The 15,727-nt window shown below is 48.1% G+C and overlaps 1 protein-coding gene across 1 annotated transcript; it reads right to left on the bottom strand.

Annotated features, from left to right (window-relative positions):
* Window positions 1–12,603: 12,603 nt before the first annotated feature.
* On the bottom strand, window positions 12,604–15,300 carry LOC146025738 (homeobox protein notochord-like). Its single transcript, XM_083155768.1, has 3 exons — window positions 14,778–15,300; window positions 14,270–14,469; window positions 12,604–13,745 (listed from the first exon to the last, which is right to left on the bottom strand). The coding sequence occupies exons 1-3, from the start codon at window positions 15,109–15,111 to the stop codon at window positions 13,590–13,592; spliced, it is 690 nt and encodes a 229-aa protein (XP_083011894.1). The 5' UTR covers window positions 15,112–15,300; the 3' UTR covers window positions 12,604–13,589.
* Between the last annotated feature and the right edge of the window lie 427 nt (window positions 15,301–15,727).

The raw sequence follows: 15,727 nt of genomic DNA, 5'->3' as shown, positions 1-15,727 counted from the left end.
AGGGGCATGCCGGGGGACATACAGTGAAGGAAGGGTACGCTGGGGAAAATGCAGTGAAGGAGAGGCACGCTGGGGGACATACAGTGAAGGAGGGGCATGCTGGGGGAAATGCAGTGAAGGAGGGGCATGCTGGGGAAAATGCAGTGAAGGAGGGGCAGGCTGGGGGAAATGTAGTGAAGGAGGGGCAGGATGGGGGACATACAGTGAAGGAGGGGCAGGATGGGGGACATACAGCAAGTGGGGGCATGCTGGGGGACATACAGTGAGTTGGGGCAGAGTGGGGGACCATTCTGATGTGATAAATGGTTCAAAGAATGTCAGGCTGAATGGTTGGCCCCCACACATTTTCACCTCACCAGATCTGGCCCTCTTTGGAAAAAGTTTGGACACCCCTGGGCTATGGGAACCATGTTTTGTGGACAGATGAGACCATAATAGAGCTTTTTGGTTTAAATGAGAAGTGTTATGTTATGAGGAAGGAGGACACTGCATTCCAATAGAATACCCTCATGCCATCTGTGAAACACGGTGGTGGTGAAATCATAGTTTGGGCTTGTTTTTGCTGCAACTGGCCCAGGAGGACTTGCCATCAGTTCCGTTCAGACTGACTTTTATTTCCGAAAGGGAAAAAAAATCATTAGATCGTTCTCTCCCCTTCGGGATGTGTTCGCATAAATGCCCTCGCATGGGCCGATGGGATTCGGCTTGGGGGGTTGACGTTCGGCCAGGCAGCAGGTGGCGTTTCAGGGCTCGCTAAGCAGCAAATGACCGCTGCATGATGACCCTTGCTGAATAAGGCCCAGTGTCCCAATTAATTATTGCCATATAGTGCACTGGGAAAATCATCCCGCACCTTGTTAGTAGTTTCATAAACAAACATAAAACACTTTCTGGTGACGCTAAAACACCGTAATGATTCAAGTGCAAAATTTCACTCCTATGTATCAACACATGATAATGAGTTGGAACTGCCCAGCAGTCTTTCCCCCTTCCCCGTGTACATCCCAACCAGACAGGCAATCCACACCATAAAGTGCCCTGTCTCAGACGCTCTCTGGGTGAGGGATCTCTCCAGAAGCTGATTGGTTTGCTAATGACGCTCATTGTAAGTAATTACTCAGCGGTCCCACTGTGACGAATATTCTCAATGACAAAACAACAAGGGCGTGAAGAGAGACACCGGAAGGAAGTGAGGGCCCAACACCATTATCTCAATGTATGAGGAGAGTGATTAATTACAAAGTAATCAAGGGTAGCTGGGAATGGAGAGGTATCAGCACTCGGTGGTGGTATGAGGTCGTCACGTGGCAAATTAACAACACTTTTGGAAATTTGCAGCTGAAACCCCAAAAACGTATGGAGAATGATACTGTATGTGTATATGGAGATTTCTGACCTCATCAATTCCCATTGGTTGGAATTACCATACCTCCGCACATACATTATGTATGGGGTGTCAGTTCCCTTATTCCCTTATTTTAATCAGGTAGTAATTGCTTCAGAGCACGGCTTACAGCCCTTACTCAGATCTGATCGCAGTACAACTTTGTTCTCAAAATGGGCAAAACCATGTGCACTGCAGGTGGGGCAGATGTAACATGTGCAGAGAGAGTTAAATTTGGGTGGGGTGTGTTGAAATTGAAATCTATATTGCAGTGTAAAAATAATGAAGCCAGTATTGACCCTGCACAGAAACAAAATAACTCACATAAATCTAACTCTCTCTGCACATGTTACATCTGCCCCACCTGCAGTGCACATGGTTTTGTCCATCTAAGAAGGATTTTGTCAGAAAGAATGAACCAAAATAAGGCCCTGAATCCGGACCTATATCTCTAGTTACCAACCAATCAGTTCCTGTCATTTTTCAAGCGCAGCCTGTAACATGACAGTTAGGAGCTGATTGGTCTAATCTTTATCTCTCTCCTCTTTATCTCTGGCCAAGCTCTGATAAATATCATAGTCGTATTACTTGTGTTTATCATATGTTCACTGAAAATCTTATCTTTTCTAGTTTTCTATCTGTACATATGCAATTATCTAATATGTGCTCAACCACCATTGAGGGGTAGATGTATGAAGCAGTGATAAAGGAGGACAAGTGAGCCAGAGGAGTGGCCCATGGCAGCCAATCAGCTGCTCTGTATAATTTTATACTATGCAAATTATAGCTGTTACGTCAGTGCTGATTGGCTCCCATGGGCCACTTCTCCTCTGGCTCACCTCTTCTCCCTGATCACTACTTCATACATCTACCCCAGTGGGTTTTTTTTTTTTTTTTTAAGAAAATCTATTTAATAAAAAAAAAAAAAAACTTTAACTAAATGATATCATTGTGTCATATGGAGTCCGGTCTGCAAAATGTGCATCTATAGCAGTGATTTTCAACCTTTTTACATTGGGGCACACTAAATAAGACTTTAAAATTGCCAAGGCACACCATGAGATCCTCACAGGGCAAAACACATTGGCCCTCACAGGAAAAAAACAAAAACCTATTGGTCCCCATATAAAAAAAAAAAAAAGGAGCAGTGTAATCTTACAGCCTGCTCAGGGTTAGATCAGGTTCTAGCTATTATTTTCTGGTAATTAAATAAGTAGTAGAATCTGGTTGGTTGCTATGGTAACATCCCATCTTCAATCAAACTCCAATCTTAGTAAATTTACCCCTCAGTGATCTGTTTTTATGCACAATGTTTTTTTGAAAGTCTGATGCTGAAAGCCAATAACAATACAAGAAGCATTGAGTTTGTCTCTAACAGGAGTTCATTGGCCAGAACAATATTCTAAAACAGAGCAACTGTCAAAGCTGCCAGCAGGGGGCAGGCAGAGGTTTCATCAGCAATAGGGTGAGTTCTCTTTCTCTTCGGATCTTGTGGGCCTCCTGAACTGTGAGCATTTATAACATTTCCCCTGTATCTTCTATGCTGTATGCTGTGATCCACCGTTACAATAGCTTTACTTTGGAAGTCCTTTTGTGGAGTGTAAACCTAGATTGAGGGCGGAATGTTGTAAAATCCGCTGCCCATTATCATACCCTCCAACATTTGAAGGGAAAAAATCGGTACACATCCAGAAAGGGGCGTGGCCATATGTAAAGTGGGTGTGGGCACTGGTAAAATGGGGCGTGGTCACCCCTTTCCGAATGTGTACTCTGCATTTAAAATAAAAAAGTGTTGCCAACCTTCCTTTCTGCAGAGCTTCGTGTGCTCTGCCTCCGTTCGCCAGGCTGCATGTGCTTATCAGATCCCCCGTCTGGCCACCGCATCCCACGCTGTGCAGCTCGACCTCAGGCAGCTGAGCTCTCTGCTGTACATTACTTTACTTTGCGCACAGAAGGACGCCACTGCACTTCCCCTGACGCGTCACACGCTGGCACAGGACCCGCAATGCACCCTTGGGAATGGGTGCTTGGACGGGTGAGCGCACAGCCGGACTGACAGCCCTGAGCCAGGAAGAGTTCTACAAATACAGAGGAGAGCGCGCCAGTGATGTAAGGGAAATGTAAAATATCGGTACATTCGGTACGGACTGTATTTGCCGGTACAGACCGTTAAAAAACGGTACTGTACCGGCAAATTCGGTAGAGTTGGAGGGTATGCATTATCACCCCCCTTCGCCGGGCATCGCATTATTAATAACGGCATATGCTGTAACATATGCTGTTATTAACGCTAGGGACAGCTCTTCCGATAAGAGCTGTCCCTTGCGATGCGGCGCCGGCACTGGACTTCCGGGTCTGTGACCCGGGAGTCCATCTGCGCATGCGCAGAGTGACGGCGCTGGCCGCAGGGCCTGCTGGGAGGGATCCCTCACACAGCGCTGCGGTAAGAAGCCCATAGGCCTCTGCAGGGAATCGCCAGCTGCGGAGGGGGGTTAGAGAATACAGAAATGCGGTAAAAACCCAGATAACATGCTTTAGAAAATCTCCCCGAGTCTTGTACGCAGCAAACAAACATAAATTATTGTGTCCTATCCACTTTGTTATCTCATTTCAATAACCTTATTCTGCAAACTGAAGCCTTGATTGTTTCTTTGCTCCTCGCAACCTGGTGCACCTACCTGCTCCACAATACCACAGGGGTATCTACCTGCTCCACACAACCTAGTGCACCTACCTGCTCCACAATACCACAGGGGTACCTACGTGCTCCACACAACCTAGTGCACCTACCTGCTCCACAATACCACAGGGGTACCTACGTGCTCCACACAACCTAGTGTACCTACCTGCTCCACAATACCACAGGGGTATCCACCTGCTCCACACAACCTAGTGTACCTACCTGCTTCACAATACCACAGGGGTATCTACCTGCTCCACAATACCACAGGGGTATCTACCTGCTCCACGCAACCTAGTGAACCTACCTGCTCCACAATACCACAGGGGTATATACCTGCTCCACGCAACCTAGTGAACCTACCTGCTCCACAATACCACAGGGGTATCTACCTGCTCCACGCAACCTAGTGTACCTACCTGCTCCACAATACCACAGGGGTACCTACCTGCTCCACGCAACCTAGTGTACCTACCTGCTCCACAATACCGCAGGGGTACCTACCTGCTGCACGCAACCTGATGCACCTACCTACTCCACAATACCACAGGGGTATCTACCTGCTCCACACAACCTAGTGCACCTACCTGCTCCACAATACCACAGGGGTATCTACCTGCTCCACGCAACCTAGTGTACCTACCTGCTCCACAATACCACAGGGGTAGCTACCTGCTTCACGCAACCTAGTGTACCTACCTGCTCCACAATACCACAGGGGTATCTACCTGATCCACGCAACCTAGTGCACCTACCTGCTCCACAATACCACAGGGGTATCTACCTGCTCCACGCAACCTAGTGCACCTCCCTGCTCCACAATACCACAGGGTTATCTACCTCCTCCACGCTACCTAGAGCACCTACCTGCTCCACAATACCACAGGGGTATCTACCTGCTCCACACAACCTAGTGTACCTACCTGCTCCACAATACCACAGGGGTATCTACCTGCTCAACGCAACCTAGTGCACCTACCTGCTCCACAATACCACAGGGGTACCTACCTGCTCCACGCAACCTAGTGTACCTACCTGCTCCACAATACCACAGGGGTATCTACCTGCTCCACACAACCTAGTGCACCTACCTACTCTATAATACCACTGGGGCATCTACCTGCTCCACACAACCTAGTGTACCTACCTGCTCCACAATACCACAGGGGTATGTACCTGCTCCACACAACCTAGTGTACCTACCTGCTCCACAATACCATAGGGGTATCTACCTGCTCCACACAACCTAGTGTACCTACCTGTTCCACAATACCACAGGGGTATCTACCTGCTCCATGCAACCTAGTGCACCTACCTGCTCCACAATACCACAGGGGTATCTACCTGCTCCACACAACCTAGTGTACCTACCTGCTCCACAATACCACAGGGGTATCTACCTGCTCCACACAACCTAGTGTACCTACCTGCTCCACAATACCACAGGGGTATCTACCTGCTCCACGCAACCTAGTGCACCTACCTGCTCCACAATACCACAGGGGTATCTACCTGCTCCACACAACCTAGTGTACCTACCTGCTCCACAATACCACAGGGGTATCTACCTGCTCCACACAACCTAGTGTACCTACCTGCTCCACAATACCACAGGGGTATCTACCTGCTCCACGCAACCTAGTGCACCTACCTGCTCCACAATACCACAGGGGTATCTACCTGCTCCACACAACCTAGTGTACCTACCTGCTCCACAATACCACAGGGGTATCTACCTGCTCCACACAACCTAGTGCACCTACCTGCTCCACAATACCACAGGGGTATCTACCTGCTCCACACAACCTAGTGCACCTACCTGCTCCACAATACCACAGGGGTATCTACCTGCTCCACACAACCTAGTGCACCTACCTGCTCCACAATACCACACCTGCAGAGGAAATGCATGTGACATGGGAACTGGTACAGCAATGAGGTTCTTTGTGCAGCAGGAATGATAGACCTTGTTCTGGTCCATTCGCCGGGCTCCGTTCGTTCGCACAGGGCCAATGTTTGTTGTTTGCGAATGCGTGCGGCCACGGCAAACAAACGGGCACACACGGAATCAACCAGAATAACCCCCTATATCTCTGTGTTCTGCAGACCACCTCTGTGTGTAAATGAAGTATATTTGCTCTTTAGAATGCACCTAGAGCACATCAGTCACAGATCAAAGCCCCCCGACCACCACTGGAAGCATGGGAGGCTATAAAATGTGTGCATGAGCCGGGGTCTCCTGCCTGCAGCCCAAATGGCACTGAGCAGCTGGCAGCTCCTGTCTGAATGATATCTCTGGCTTTATTGTCATAGGTGTGAAGAGCCGGTGACATTGTCCCAGATCAGAGGGGAAGGAGAGGACCACAGTCCCTGCCAGCAGGTTTCTCCTCACACCTCCTGCAGAACACTCCATGTCTCCCTGCATTGTCACTGGACAATGGCCGCTTCCTTTGTAGTGCATGAGCGGAGCAGGTGAATGATGACCAGGCCGTGTCCTGATACAGGGGCAGATCCGGGCTGCTGCTCCCCCCGGCGCTGACACATCTCACTGTCTTCTTATGGAATACGGTCTCTAGTTCAACCCTATTTCTGTCGACATTGGGTCAACACTTCAAGGTCGACAGTCAAAAGGTCAAAATTAGTTTTTCATGGGTTTTTTTTTTTAGCCAGCAGGCGGCATTTCACGCCCTGTCATTCATTATGGCGCGGTGGGAGAATATAATAGTGGCCGCAGCATGATGAGCGCAGTAAGCCACGTGAGGGGACACAGGACACTTTTCTGACTATGTCGACAAAATAAATGTGAAAAACTCATGTCAACCTTTGACTGTCGACCTAATGCTTGTGTCTACCATACAACCCTGTTGACCTTAGCCATGTCGACCGATTTCAGGTGTCAACCTTTGCCCTGACAACCTTCAGCGGTCTACCCAATGACCCCTACCCCTTCTTCTAACTTCCTTACTTTCCGTCATCTCCTGCCCCTGGGATCACTTTGCAGAACTCCCAATATTCAGTCATGTCTGCGGAACGTACTGTACTAGCCCCAGCCAGCGGTGTCATACATGTGTGACTGGTATAACCGTGTCATGGCCCCAGCGGTGTCATACATGTGTGACTGGTATAACCGTGTCATGGCCCCAGCGGTGTCATACATGTGTGACTGGTATAACCTTGTCATGGCCCCAGCAGTGTCATACATGTGTGACTGGAATAACCGTGTCATGGCCCCAGCGGTGTCATACATGTGTGACTGGTATAACCTTGTCATGGCCCTAGCAGTGTCATACATGTGTGACTGGTATAACCTTGTCATGGCCCTAGCAGTGTCATACATGTGTGACTGGTATAACCGTGTCATGGCCCCAGCGGTGTCATACATGTGTGACTGGTATAACCGTGTCATGGCCCCAGCGGTGTCATACATGTGTGACTGGTATAACCTTGTCATGGCCCCAGCGGTGTCATACATGTGTGACTGGTATAACCTTGTCATGGCCCCAGCGGTGTCATACATGTGTGACTGGTATAACCGTGTCATGGCCCCAGCGGTGTCATACATGTGTGACTGGTATAACCTTGTCATGGCCCCAGCAGTGTCATACATGTGTGACTGGAATAACCGTGTCATGGCCCCAGCGGTGTCATACATGTGTGACTGGTATAACCTTGTCATGGCCCTAGCAGTGTCATACATGTGTGACTGGTATAACCTTGTCATGGCCCCAGCGGTGTCATACATGTGTGACTGGTATAACCGTGTCATGGCCCCAGCGGTGTCATACATGTGTGACTGGAATAACCGTGTCATGGCCCCAGCGGTGTCATACATGTGTGACTGGTATAACCTTGTCATGGCCCCAGCGGTGTCATACATGTGTGACTGGTATAACCTTGTCATGGCCCCAGCGGTGTCATACATGTGTGACTGGTATAACCGTGTCATGGCCCCAGCGGTGTCATACATGTGTGACTGGTATAACCTTGTCATGGCCCCAGCGGTGTCATACATGTGTGACTGGTATAACCTTGTCATGGCCCCAGCGGTGTCATACATGTGTGACTGGTATACCTTGTCATGGCCCCAGCAGTGTCATACATGTGTGACTGGTATAACCGTGTCATGGCCCCAGCGGTGTCATACATGTGTGACTGGTATAACCTTGTCATGGCCCCAGCGGTGTCATACATGTGTGACTGGTATAACCTTGTCATGGCCCCAGCGGTGTCATACATGTGTGACTGGTATAACCGTGTCATGGCCCCAGCGGTGTCATACATGTGTGACTGGTATAACCTTGTCATGGCCCCAGCGGTGTCATACATGTGTGACTGGTATAACCTTGTCATGGCCCCAGCGGTGTCATACATGTGTGACTGGTATAACCTTGTCATGGCCCCAGCAGTGTCATACATGTGTGACTGGTATAACCGTGTCATGGCCCCAGCGGTGTCATACATGTGTGACTGGTATAACCGTGTCATGGCCCCAGCGGTGTCATACATGTGTGACTGGTATAACCTTGTCATGGCCCCAGCGGTGTCATACATGTGTGACTGGTATAACCGTGTCATGGCCCCAGCAGTGTCATACATGTGTGACTGGTATAACCGTGTCATGGCCCCAGCAGTGTCATACATGTGTGACTGGAATAACCGTGTCATGGCCCCAGCGGTGTCATACATGTGTGACTGGTATAACCTTGTCATGGCCCTAGCGGTGTCATACATGTGTGACTGGTATAACCTTGTCATGGCCCCAGCGGTGTCATACATGTGTGACTGGTATAACCGTGTCATATCCCCAGCGGTGTCATACATGTGTGACTGGAATAACCGTGTCATGGCCCCAGCGGTGTCATACATGTGTGACTGGTATAACCTTGTCATGGCCCCAGCGGTGTCATACATGTGTGACTGGTATAACCTTGTCATGGCCCCAGCGGTGTCATACATGTGTGACTGGTATAACCGTGTCATGGCCCCAGCGGTGTCATACATGTGTGACTGGTATAACCTTGTCATGGCCCCAGCGGTGTCATACATGTGTGACTGGTATAACCTTGTCATGGCCCCAGCGGTGTCATACATGTGTGACTGGTATAACCTTGTCATGGCCCCAGCAGTGTCATACATGTGTGACTGGTATAACCGTGTCATGGCCCCAGCGGTGTCATACATGTGTGACTGGTATAACCTTGTCATGGCCCCAGCGGTGTCATACATGTGTGACTGGTATAACCTTGTCATGGCCCCAGCGGTGTCATACATGTGTGACTGGTATAACCGTGTCATGGCCCCAGCGGTGTCATACATGTGTGACTGGTATAACCTTGTCATGGCCCCAGCGGTGTCATACATGTGTGACTGGTATAACCTTGTCATGGCCCCAGCGGTGTCATACATGTGTGACTGGTATAACCTTGTCATGGCCCCAGCAGTGTCATACATGTGTGACTGGTATAACCGTGTCATGGCCCCAGCGGTGTCATACATGTGTGACTGGTATAACCGTGTCATGGCCCCAGCGGTGTCATACATGTGTGACTGGTATAACCTTGTCATGGCCCCAGCGGTGTCATACATGTGTGACTGGTATAACCGTGTCATGGCCCCAGCAGTGTCATACATGTGTGACTGGTATAACCGTGTCATGGCCCCAGCGGTGTCATACATGTGTGACTGGTATAACCGTGTCATGACATGATGGCTCTTACTCTGCGTGACACTGGAACGTGCAGGTGATTCACACAGATCAGTCATACAGTATAACACATGGAGGGCAGCATCTATAGGACTATATACTCTGGGCTTCAGTACATGGGACCTGTACACAAGGACATCTATTGGGAAGAGTACAGGGTTGCCTACCCTCCCAGAATGGCCGGGAGGTTCCAGAAAATTTGGTTTCCCTCCCTACCTCTCTCTGCACATGTTACATCTGCCCCACCTGCAGTGCAGCATGGTTTTGTCCATTAAAGAAGGAGTTTGCTTTTGCAAACCAACCAGAGACACCCCATATAGGGCCAAAACACAGGATCCAACTGCCCATCAGCCCATAGGTGCCTACTCTCCTGGAACCTGCTGTAGACTCTCAGTTTCTTGGGTACCCCCCCCCCACTCCTCTGCACCAATGGTAGTTACGCCTAAGGATACCAGGAGTCTGAAATCTGTGAAAGCTTACCAAGCAGTTGTTGGGCCGCCATGCTGATGTCATGTGACATTAACCGCCCACCCACCGGGAACATGGCGTCACGCCTCCATTTACATGGGAAAAGCGGCAATCATTTACACTGCAGAACCAGTTTGAGTTTGCAGTGTAAATGCCGCTTTAAAAAAAATGGATATTGGAGATTTCTTACCAAATCTCTCACTTTCTGATTCTCTCGCCCTATTACATTTCCTGCTAGATTTCTTAGCCCTGTTCTAAGGACACTTAAGGCCCCCATACATTAGTATGACTTTTCCTAAGTTGGACCTGATTTCCCCCGGCAGCTCCCTATGAGGGGGGTACACGATTCGGCACTTGATGTGCCAAGTTTTGCATATGATAAATCGCATGCGAGGAGCTGCAGGTGGAGGGAGAAGGGGGCGGCGGGCAGGGGATGCCAGTGAGCCGGTGAGGGTAACAGAGAGCCGGGCAGGGGGAGCAGGGAGCTGTCTGTGATGCAAGAAAAAAAAACATACAAATGAATGGGCAGCCAGTGATTGGCTAAGAGCTCTTTCAATCAATCAGCAATTGGCTGAGAGAGCACTCAGCCAATCACTGGCTGCCCATTTATTAGTATGGGCTTTTTTTTTTTGTCTTGCATCCAATCCGAATTGGGTGAAACCGGGCCCAAACCGCATAGTGTATGTGGGCCTTTACGGTATTTATTCTGTAGAAGGCTACAAATCTGCTCTGCTCACTACACCTGATTGGTAGAGGCTCGTCCTGTCACCTGATTCATCTGGCCAATTACAACCCTGTCACCTGATTCATCTGGCCAATTACAACCCTGTCACAATTGAAGCCAACAGAAGATTTCACACAAAGCGGTCAGGATCTCGGTGTGATGTGCCCTGTGGTGCTAGTTCTCATCAAGCATGCGCAGTGCGGACAGTCATTCGATAATTAGCAATCCATGCTTAATTAGAAGTAATGCATGTAGTCACACAGGACAGCATAACGGGCCTGTGCAATTCCTTGTCATTATAGTGATAATCCAGCAGGAGGCGCCTCTAGGAGATAGATGGCTCCTGTCTGCATTTGCAAGATCCGAGTGCTGCATCTGTGGACGCAGCCTCGGATCACCATCGGTCGCGTTTGGCGATGGTTTCAGGCACCGGTCATCTTTTGTAAACTGAAGATGGCCATAGGGCTGTAGGATCCAGGGTCCAAGAAGTCTTCATCCAATGTCGGAGACCCTGGACCTGTCAGAATTGGGGAAACGCCGCAGCACTTCAATCATGCTGCGGCTGACAGAGGGCTGCGAGTGTTATTGCAAAACCACTCTGCCCATATGTGCAGCGAATCTTGCTCCTGGAGAGGAAATACAATTTAAAAAAAAATAGAGAGGGGGCCGAACTGGTTGCACATTGCCATATTTCCCTTAATGTTCAGCCCCCAAACCCACCACTGTGATGTCACTAGCTGATTTACTTCTTTCTCATCCTATTTGTGGAGATTTGTACTTCAATTTGAGCCAATGGGGTATATTTAATCGATAATGGGCTTCCAGGGCTAAAACAAACATTAAACCCCATACACACTAGACATTCCACGTTAACGATATTGGGCATACACACTGAACAATTTTTTTAAAGATATTGCTCAGAAGGGCCCTTTGAAGAAACCATGCAGTGTGTACGGTGCTTTACTGGCAGTTACTGCCCATTTTTAAATGGGCACTGCACCATCTCCTGCTCATGGGGTAGTTCTGTCCATTCCCTGCATGTGTCAGCTGTGCACGCAGCGTTCCAGAGATTATATACATGGACAGAGGATGAGACCACTCACCCGGCCTATCATAGAAGAATGGTCAGTCCCTTTTATGGCATGAATATGTAAATCAGTTTTAATGAGCTGAGTCTGTTCAATGCAGGAACAAAACTGTGGGTTATATTTTACTAAGATGGGCGTTCTATTGAAAATGGATTGTTGCGATGGGCAACCAATCTGATTCTATTATCTTCTAGAAGGTGCTAAATAATTAAGAAGTTGGTTCTAATTGGTTGCTAGGGGCAACATCCCATCTTCAAGAGAACTCCCGTCTTAGTAAATAAGCCCCTTTGTCTCCAATCATTGCTCAGTCATATGTACGGAGCAGCCCCGCCCACTCTTCTTACAAATCCCAGTCTATGATGTGACATAAAAGTTAAACCACGACAGGCAGGTAAAAGTGTAAAAAGTATTTTTTATAAAAAAGCAGATCAAATAAATAAATTACAGTATCCAATATGTTTTATATAAATAAAGTAACAGTATGTACAGTCATTATGACAAGCAGCCTTCCCAGTCCCCCCCCCCCCCCCCCCCCCCCGTCCCCCCGACCCTCGGTGAGTAACCCTTTACTCCAGTAAATAAGATGTTTACTAGAAGGACTCAATACAACTTAAATATTAGGCATCTACTGGAAAATTTTAGGGTAAATCCGTTTTTTATTATCTACAAGCCTCTAAAGGTAGGGACAGGACCCTGGGACTTAATGAACGGCTGTAACGGAGAAGGCCTTAAAGTCTACCACAAATGAAGTCCCAGGGTGCGAAGGCTACTTTAACCCACAGCACACTGCACGGCAATGTGCTATCAAACCACCCACCCCTCCCCGCTGCACCAAAAACAGTCAGACAGTTACCAGAACGGTCTACAAGGAAATAAGCCAAGTGTACAACACCTGATTGTTTTAAAATATTTGGTAATAAAAGTAAGGCAACTGGATAAAATACCAACTCACCAACAGATACCGCCCCTTACATAGATCAGATAAGTATAAAACTATGAATTGTTAATTTACGGAAGACATGTACAATAAAATATACCCACGGACCCATGGAGCCCAAAAATGCCATTGTGTCCCCTTATCATACTTTACCCAGTCTATACAACTAGGACACCAAAGTGCTGGGTCACACCATTAAGAATCGCTCAGCAAGACACAACTTAAGGAACATTATACGGATGATATAGGTCCTGGTCAACAACACGCAGAGATGCAAGAGTCCATCCGCCATCCAGGGCACAGCTAAGGGGTGGTGTCACCTTAGGACCATGGTGGCACCTTGGTCTTTCTATGGCTTGGAGCGAATGGACAGAGGGCTGGTTGGTATTCTCACCAGTTTCTTGGCCCTTTATGTGTCTTCATCACTTTGTCTTTAGTGCTATTTTTATATTATTCATTTTTTGGCAAAGGAGTAAAACCTGGTCCTCTTGTTGTAGTCTCCATAAGACTTTTACTTGGCCAAATCATCCAGCCGCCAGACTGAAGAGTCCAAAAGTTCTAGTGGTCAACAGTTCGGAAGACATGGAAGGCCAGGCCATGGCACCTAGAGTTCTACATCCAACTCATCTTCCATCTCCCTCTCGTCGGTGTGTTCCGGACTCTCGGAGGGGATGACCCCATATTGGGAGAGCTTGGCTTTCTTCTGTTCTAGGCTCTGCTTCCTCCACTTAATGCGACGGTTCTGGAACCAAACTTTGACCTACAAAATGAAAAATAAATAAGTATAAATAAATGTAGAATAAGTGTTTATATCTAATTTGCTCCATGTTCAACACCAAGAGTTTCAATACTTTCATCCAATGGGATGATGTACCACCCTTCCCCCCAACCTGGTGAAAATACTCATCAACAAGGAATTCTGGGATCAAGGAGGAGATGTATCAAACGTATAAGAAAAGAAAAAGTGGAGAGAGATAAAGTACCATCCTATTATCCATCCTATCAGCTCCCAGCTTTCATGTTATTGGCTATGTTTGAAAAATGACAGGAGCTGATTGGCTGGTACGTTATTTATCTGCACTTTATCTCTCTCCAATGTTTGATATATCTCCCCCCAACAAGGAAAGAACTGACTCACAAACTGCAACTCTTTAGATACTTTATAGCCCCAATACCCACAAAAACACCAGTCAGACTATCCTATCATGGACACTATTCAATGTACCCTTGGGAATCTTATGTGAGACCATGTTCTCCTAATGGAGACCTGGAGGTGCCTCTTACCTGAGTCTCTGAGAGGTTGAGGGTAGTGGCCAGGTCCACCCTCTCTGTGCCAACCATGTACTGCTGCTTCAGGAACTCCTTCTCCAGCCTCTCCAGCTGATCAGGGGTGAACACAGTCCTGATCCTCTTCATTTTGCAGGGACCTGTCCTCCAAGACAGAGCTCCCATGGACCCGTTGTCACAATGTGTGTATGCAAGTCCTGCAATGGACAGAAGAGGGCGACGTTAGCACATGCAATATACATACACTGCACAAACCAAACATATACCAGCTGCTCTATGTAACTACGTTACACTAGCAGGTAACATCCACATTGCACAGGCTCATATATATCTATACTGTATGCAAGCAGGACATATATACTGTGGTACTACAAGTCTCAGAATTCTCTAACAACGGTAGATAGATAGATAGATAGATAGATAGATAGATAGATAGATAGATAGATAGATAGATAGATAGATAGATAGATAGATAGATGCAGTAGAGGTCCAGGTCAGGGCTTACCTCTGTCCTTGCACAGTGGGTCGGAGCAGGGGCACTCTCCCCTGGGCACAGCTACTTGTTGCTGGCCCTGGATGAAGTTGCTGTAGCCACCTGCCGGCTTGTACAGCCACACTGGAGGGTAGGGCATAGCTCCATAGGAGAACCTGTAGGAGGGCACGGTCGGGGGGGATGCGGGCTGCCAGCCAGGCTTGGGAGCAGGTTTGTCCGGCTTGGAGAGGATGGAGTCAATGTTGAAGGAAAGCTTGGGCCCCCTCTGCACCTCGGAGGGTACGGGCATGGTGGGGCTCTGTGCCAGGTGGTGCCCGAAGCCAGGGTAGAGCGGGTTGTAGAGCATGGTGTCAGCAGCCTGTGCTCAGGTGGAGGTCAGTGTGGAGGTGATTATCCCAGAGGTGCTGTGTGCTTGGCACAGGTCACTGCTATTGCTGCCATGGGAGGGGGCACCGGCCTTATATCCACCTCCCCGCACTGTGAAATGCTAATAACCATTAGTATGTAAATAGCGCCGAGGCAGGAGAGGGTGAGGGGCGAGTTCACACTCCGCAGTTCTAACAAACAAAACTTCCCATTGCCTGAGGGGAGGGGAGAGAGGAAATGAGCCTGTGTACCCCTCCCCAATCACAGCCAGGGAGAAGGGGCATCCTCACACCCCATACACGGGCACCCCAGCACCCAGTGCACAACTGCAAACTCAGACTTCTATTATATATATATATAAATGTAGATAAATATATATATATATATATATATATATATATATATATATATATATATATATACATATATGTTCTTCTTTATATATGTGTGTGTGTGTGTGTGTGTGTGTGTGTGTGTGTGTGTGTGTGTGTGTGTGTGTGTGTGTGTGTGTGTATGTGTGTGTTCTTATTTATATATATATATTTTTTTTTTTTTTATATATATATATATATATATGTGTGTGTGTGTTCATATTA

The sequence above is a fragment of the Crinia signifera genome, chromosome 1 (genome assembly GCF_055691185.1).
Source record: "Crinia signifera chromosome 1, ASM5569118v1, whole genome shotgun sequence".
Classification (NCBI taxonomy): Eukaryota; Metazoa; Chordata; class Amphibia; order Anura; family Myobatrachidae; genus Crinia; species Crinia signifera.
This window is presented reverse-complemented; position numbering and strand designations above follow the sequence as displayed.